The 7,921-nt window shown below is 42.2% G+C and overlaps 1 protein-coding gene across 1 annotated transcript in view; it reads right to left on the bottom strand.

Moving 5' to 3' along the window:
• Positions 1–7,921, bottom strand: part of LOC105000759 (collagen alpha-4(VI) chain-like) — a 123,982-nt gene that overhangs the window by 23,055 nt on the left and 93,006 nt on the right. Inside the window, 3 exon segments of the mRNA XM_010856754.1 lie at positions 2,416–2,909; positions 2,998–3,009; positions 6,937–6,973. Of these exon segments, the coding sequence (XP_010855056.1) occupies positions 2,416–2,909; positions 2,998–3,009; positions 6,937–6,973 (543 nt within the window).

The raw sequence follows: 7,921 nt of genomic DNA, 5'->3' as shown, positions 1-7,921 counted from the left end.
AGCACCTGACTTTGATAGAAGTCAGGACTGCTGACCCCGCGTGACTTTTGCATAACATCTCAGTGTATAAAAGTAGACCATGGAAAATAAAGAATTGGGATCAGTTTCTCGAAATACTGGTCCCCCCATGTCACTCTCTCTCTCACTCTGGCTGACTCTCCATCTGGAGCACGGAACCCACCAAGCTTACTAATTTTGCCTGGGCTTCTAAGATCCGACCTGGGAGGCCTCAGTGTCTCCTCTCCTTCGGGAGAACGGAAGGACGCCTGCGGCCTACGTAAGTGGTGCAAACTTCTTGTCTTGAAGTTTTATTGGTCTCCCGCGTAAACCAAGCTACTCAGCCTCTTTTCTCCACTGAGTTTTCCTACTGAGCTATCCTCATTCTATTACTCTTTACATCTTTAATTAATATCTAATTGAAGCTATTGTATCCTGATCCTCGCTGACGCCGTCCCTGCTTCGAACTCCCTGGATCAGCCAGGGCTGGACCCCTGGCAGGGAAGCCTGGTGTGCTGCAGTCCATGGGGTAGCAAAGAGTTGGACATGACTTAGTGACTGAACGATAACAGCTTGTCTGACTCTGCCTTTACTAATCAATTCAAGGCAGTTACTGAGAGTTTCCACCATCCCCTACCCATTCCTGTCCAGACATCCTGGGAAGCAAGAGGGACTGAAAACTAAAGATATTTTGTCCATCCTTTTCAATAGTTTACAAGCTGTCACAATTTTACCTATTGATTCCTAGAAGCATAGTCACAGCTATGTCAACAAAACCTCCCACCTCCCACACAAACTGCACATCCAACCTTCAGAGAAAACTAAATAGTCCAGCAGAGGTGACTTTTTTAGCTATTAGATTGAACCATATGACGTTTCCATTTCTGCAGGTCAGAAACAGTTGAATATTGCCAGTGGAACATAGCTCAAGCTGATATGCATCAGCCTCCTGAAATCACTTAAGAAGGCAATCGTCTTTCATTCTTATAAATCATCCCAGATGTTCCAGAAGAATGGTTTACATGGGTTTTAGTTAGAAAAGTCAAGTTTAGAGACTAGATCGATGAATACAGTGTGGTACATGTAGCAAGCCAACACATGGTTACCAAAGGGGAAAAAGGAAGGAGGGGTAAGTTAGGAGCTTGGGATTAGCATATGCACACTGCTATATACAAAGCAGATAAACAACAAAGATCTACTGTATAGCACAGGGAATTATATGCAACACCTGTGGCAATCTATAATGGAAAAGAATCTGAAAAAGATTCATAAATATATATATGATATGCATATTCATATATATATATATATATGAATCATTGAGCTGTATACCTGAAACACAAAACTATAATTCAACTATATTTCAATTTCAAATAATAAAGTGTGGTATATACATACACTAGAAAACTTTAGTTTTAAAAAATTACTCAATAAAAAATTGATCTATATGGATGAACAAGAGAACAGACGGTAAATTGAGTGAAAGAAGCCAGATACAAAGAGATACATGCTGTAGGATTCAATTTGCATAAAGGACCAGATGGAACCATTCGATGGTGACAGAAGCTGGAAAGGTAATATGAGCAAACATACAGAATGCCTCAAATATTCAGTTACCTTGAGCTATGTCTTGGTCATTGGGCTTTAAACACATATAAAAACCCATCTAGCTGTATCCTTAAAATCACTACCCCTTATCCACTTTGTATATGGATTTTATGTATGCGTGTGCTGAATGCTGAGTCACGTCCAAATCTTTTGAGACCCTGTGGACTGTAGCCCACCAGGCTCCTCTATCCATGGGATTTCCCAGGAAAGATTACTGGAGTGGGTTGCCATTTCCTCCTCCAGGGATCTTCCCAACCCAGGGATCGAGCCTGCGTCAGGTGGATTCTCTACCACTGAGCCACCAGGTAAGCCCCCATGGGTTTTATATCCCAAGTAAAACGGAGAACATAAATTACAGTCAGTGGACCACCCCCAACCCCCCGCCTCATCATACAGGTTAGCAGAGTGGGTAAACACCAGCTATTAAGGTAGATAAAAATCGGCCAGCACCTAACAAGACATTTGACCTGTGATGACATACTTAACCTGTCTAAGCCTCAGTATTCTCATCTCTGAAATGGAGCTCTACCATGACATCTACCTTATAGAGTTTGAGAGGAGTTCAATAAGACTCTTTAAAAGGCACACGGCATGGAGTATATACTCGATGGCTACTCCAAGGATGGCCACTAGGCACCAGCAGTAACGCTGGCAGCAGAGTCTGAAACGAGGCATCCCCCTAACCCTGCACCTGTCTTCCACACACACATATACATCAGTTTCTGGAGAATTCTTCCCCTGACCAGCTCTCACTCCCCACAGGGTAAGCACTAACCCCTGGACCCCTGCCAGCCTCAGTCCCGCACTCACCAGCAGGGCATCCGGGAGGCCGTGGTCCTCCGTGAAGGTGATGACCGCAGCAGCGATGTCCAGCGCACTGAGCTCTAGCATGGCGGTGCTAATAGAACCTGCATCCGGGGTCAGGCCCGCCTGGAAGAACACTGCCACCTTCCTCAGGAGGCGGCCCGCACGCACGCGCTTGAATACGTGTCTAGCCACAAACCTCATGGCGTCCCCAAGGCGCCGGCTGCCAGATGACCCTGCCAGTGACAGCCCCCTGACCGCCTGCAGGAGCGCAGGCCCTGCCTTGCGGTCAGAGAGGCGAACCAGGTAATCGGTTCTGTTGCTGTAGGAGACAATGGCCACCCGTGCACCCACGGGGCAGTTACTCCCACTGATTTCCATCTTCATCAGCAGAGACAGTAAAATGTCTCTCATCCTCTCAAAATCCAACCGGGAGACGTCATCTGACGTGTCCAAGGCGAAGACCACCTCGGTCGGGAACGCTGGGCATTTGGAAACACCTAGACATGTGGAGACACAGATTTAGGACTGTCTGCGATGCCTGTACATGGGTGAAGGCCGGAATGAATATTAACAAATGTTATTTACCTGCTGAACAGGCTGGAAGGGAAATGATTTGGGAGAGAAAAGAGGACATTGTTAATTGACATAGGCAAAGACACTTTTGCCAGCATTGATATGAAAACCATCTCCTCTGAGAAATTCAAGCCTCTATGACTCCCGCCTGAGTGTGGCAGAGACCTCAGCTTGCTCTCCAATATCCACTCCCCCCTTTTCCCCATAGTAAAAGAACCCCAGTCTTTGACTGGGTATGTGGCTGCCTGGAACAAAGACTGCATTTCTCAGTGGGATAGCATCTTACTCCAAACAAGTATACTTTTCCTTTCTTTACCTGCTGGCTGAAGCTTGACAGACATCTTGGGTCATTAGGTGATATGGGAAAGAGCACCCCTGCCCCAACGTCAGAGGGAAACAGTGGAAACAGTGTCAGACTTTATTTTTGGGGGCTCCAAAATCACTGCAGATGGTGATTGCAGCCATGAAATTAAAAGAGGCTTACTCCTTGGAAGGAAAGTTATGACCAACCTAGACAGCATATTGAAAAGCAGAGACATTACTTTGCCAACAAAGGTTCGTCTAGTCAAGGCTACGGTTTTTCCTGTGGTCATGTATGGGTGTGAGAGTTGGACTGTGAAGAAGGCTGAGCGCTGAAGAATTGATGCTTTTGAAGTGTGGTGTTGGAGAAGACTCTTGAGAGTCCCTTGGACTGCAAGGAGATCCAACCAGTCCATTCTGAAGGAGATCAGCCCTGGGATTTCTTTGGAAGGAATGATGCTAAAGCTGAAACTCCAGTACTTTGGCCACCTCATGTGAAGAGTTGACTCATTGGAAAAAACCCTGATGCTGGGAGGGATTGGGGGCAGGAGGAGAAGGGGACGGACGAGAGGATGAGATGGCTGGATGGCATCACTGACTCAATGGACATGAGTCTGAGTGAACTCCGGGAGTTGGTGATGGACAGGGAGGCCTGGTGTGCTGCGATTCATGGGATTGCAAAAAGTCGGACACGACTGAGCGACTGAACTGAATTGAACTGACTGATATTATAATACATAATTTATATTATTATATGTTATATAATAAAGAGCCTGTACCCCTGAGCACCATGGCACTCCACCAACTCCAGACTGACTGTCTCAGGCTCTGATTCAAGAACTATGTTTGTGTCCCTGCTTTTGAGCTGAGTCACACTGTACTGAACTTAAATATAATACATTGAGCTACTCGGAAACTATACACACACACACATATGTATATACACACCTATCTTAAACCATATCTACAATAAAATATAGTAATATTAGTAATTAAGTATTAATATTGTGTGTATTAGCTGATCAGTCATGTCCAACTCTTTGTGACTCTGTGGACTATAGCCCACCAAGCTCCTCTGTCCATGGGATTCTCCAGGCAAGAATACTGGAGTGGGTTACCATTCCCTTCTCCAGGGGTTCTTCTGACCTAGGAATTGAACCTGGGTCTCCCACATTGAGGCAGATTCTTTACTCTCTGAGCCACTAGTGAAGCCCAAGTATTAATATTATATTATTGTTTATTAATTTATGTATTAAGATATTAATAACAATTATTAATATGGTGCACATATTATGTATAAATGTGTATACACAAGCAATATATTTTAATGGAAGATACTAGAAAACAAAAATTAAAATCACCCTTAATTTATCACATACATGTGTATGTATATATGTATAATTTGTTTGGGGCTGCCATGGTGCCTTAGCAGTAAAGAATCTACCTGTCAATGCAGGAGACTTGAGATCAATCCCTGGGTCAGGAAGATCCCTGGAGAAGGAAATGGCAACCCACTCCAGTATTCTTGATTGGGAAATCCCATGGAGGGAAATCCAGAGGAGCCTGGCAGGCTACAGTCCATGGGGTCGCAAAGGGTTGGACACAATTAAACAACAACAATACATGCTTTGTTTTATTTTATAAGACTTGGGGCTTATGATATGTTCTATACTGAATCTTTTTTCGCTTCATATATGATGAACATCTATTCTTCCCATCAATAAATTTAGAGCAATATCATCTGGAGAACTATGATGTGTCGTGCCAACATCCCTTTGTGATGAGAATACTTGAACCTTGCATATCGGTCCAATTACAGCCCCAAATGAGTCTCTGCAATTATGGCTTTTGATAAATATATCGTCCAGTGGCTTTTCAGAAAAGTTGTGCCAATTGACATGCCTACATTTCTCAACCTTGGATAGGGACTTTTTTCTCATCTTAAAAATATTTCCAATTTGAAACAAAAAAATGTCTTATTTTAATTTGTATTCTTTGACTGCTTATGAAGTCAACCATTGTTACAGGTATGTCGTAATTTTTCTTTCCTGAATCCTCCATTCATGAGGCTGACCCATTTTCAATCTAAAAGAGTTTTTTACATTCAGGTTTAGCAAATTACGAAGTGCCTGTTTTTGTAGATGAAAATGATTGAGTAGCTGTGATTTTATATATTTCAACATGATGGAGTAAGGAAGTTAGAGCGTCTCCCTGGATTCATGGCTTATATTGCATATGTTTTCCCACTTTTTTTCTGTTTATTTTTTACTTCACACTGCTTCTGAATGTAAAAGGAGTTTCACCTTTAACTTTGAAACTTTTTTCCTTTGTGGTCAAGATAATGGTATTATTATTTATGATTCCTAGAAGAAAAATCCAGAATCTTTCTGAACAGCAACTGAATGGGAGTGGACAGAACATGGGAGAATTAGTGTAAGAGGGGTGGGATGGTTTGGGAGAAAATCCAAACTAAGCAACTTGCCAAGTTCATGTCCACTTCCCAATGCCGGTGTATATTATAGGTGCAAATATCCTGGAGTACACTGAAGACAGTCAATGAATTTCAATCTGGGAACATGGCAAGCATTACTTAAGATTTGAGGATTCATAGTTTCATTTTTAAAACACAAATGTCAATTTAAAAGGACCCATTAGTTACTGAAGGCTCATTGTTGATCTCCCTTGCTTAATGGATGAAATAAAAGAACAGAGCTTCTCTTTGCCTGTTTTGTGTTAAGAAGCAGCAAGAAGTGCAAGTGTCCAGCTATCACTGTGTGAGATGCCATGCTGCAGTGGGATTCTTCTTTGCTGTAGAGATAGCATGCCTTTTGTCCATTTCATGTGTCTTAACTTCATTTTATTGAAGTATAGTTTATTTATAATGTCATGTTAATTTCAGGTGTACAACAAAGTAATTCAGTTATACACATGTGTGTATATATTATTTTTCATATTTTCCCCTTGTAGGTTATCACAAAATATTGAGTATAGTTCCCTGTGCTATCTATGGTAGGTCCTTGTTGGTTATTTTATAAATAGCAGTATATTAGTCCCAAATTCCTAATTTGTTCCTCCCCATTTCCCCTTCAGTAACCGTAAGTTTGTTTCATATTTGTGGGTCTATTTTCATTTTGTAAAGAAGTTCATTTGTAACTTTTTTTCTTAGATGCCACATATAAGGCATATCATATGAGATTTGTCTTTCTCTGTCTGACTTCACTTAATATGACCACTTCACTATAATACCACATTTTTTTATCCATTCATCTCTCGATGGACATCTAGGTTGCTTCCATGTCTTGACTACTGTAAACGGTGCTGTAATGAACACTGGGGTGCGTGTATCTTTTTAAAGTATGGTTTTCTCCAGATACACACCCAGGAGTGGGGTTGTAGGATAGTGTGGTGGTTTTGTTTTTAGTTCTTTAAGGAACCTCCATACTGTTCTCCATATCATCCACTTCATTGCTGAGATCACGTTGAAGAAGTTTACTTACCCAAGGGGGAACTGAGCCGAATATATTATAAATTATAAAAGACCCTCCCTGGATGGACCATGCTTCTCCAAATCCCAGGTGACTTATGCTCCCAAAGCATGATCCATCCCCACTTCGCAGTGCTGGCTCCTTTTGAGGCTTTGTAACAACTTACGGCAATTTTCACGAGCGAACTTGATGATTTCACAAGGCTGTTAGAAAGATGGTAAAATAAAGAGTATTTAATTTGAAGCATATTCCTCCTCAACCTCATGACTTAGAAACCTTATAAGGAATCAGTGCCTATCTGACACTTTTTAATCCACAACAGAAAACCCAAAATTTGTCACAGCAGATGAAACTTTCCAGAAGTTATATTTCTGGATCCAGTGGACATTTTAAATATTTTATATCTAATACACTGCCCATATTATTAGAGATAGGTAGATAAGGGGAACCCTTCTTTTTTTTTTTTTATCTGCTTAACAAAGGAATGGAATCAAATTTGATTTTGAAGAAGTTTAATCCAGGAATCTCAGCACAAAAAGCAGAGGAATGCCTTCAATTCTTGGGTCTCTACATTAGTGACTCCTGTAACATTTCTTCAGAGTGACAGCCAAGACATTCTACCCTCAGCACCTCCCCTAGGAACCTTCATTGCTCCCTTGACCCCTTCCTCTCTGCTCTGTCCTCTTCTCCAACTGACCCCATTACGTTCTGCTCCTCAGTTGCTCCACACCCTTCCCTACCTCCCGCCACTGTACTTTTGTACCTGGGACGTGAAAAATAATCATAAGGCTGAAATCCTTTTCAGGTGCGCCATAAGACACAGTGGCCTCTACTATACTGCTAAGTCACTTCAGTTGTTTCCGACTCTGTGAGACCCCATAGACGGCAGCCCACCAGGCTCCTCTGTCCATGGGATTTTTCAGGCAAGAGTACTGGAGTGGGGTGCCATTGCCTTCTGCACCTACTATACTAGGTGTTGGCTTATAAATACTCCATAAGCAAGTTTTTTACTTAATTTATTTTTTATTGAAGGATAATTGCTTTACAGAATTTTGCTGTTTTCTGTCAAACCTCAACATGAATCAGCCACAGGTAGACATGTATCCCCTCCCTTTTGAACCTCCCTCCCATCTCCCTCCCCACCCACCCTT

Source organism: Bison bison, unplaced genomic scaffold, assembly GCF_000754665.1.
Source record: "Bison bison bison isolate TAMUID 2011002044 unplaced genomic scaffold, Bison_UMD1.0 scf7180017864374, whole genome shotgun sequence".
NCBI lineage: Eukaryota > Metazoa > Chordata > Mammalia > Artiodactyla > Bovidae > Bison > Bison bison.
The sequence above is the reverse complement of the archived record's forward strand: the minus strand, read 5'-3'. Positions and strand labels throughout refer to the sequence as shown.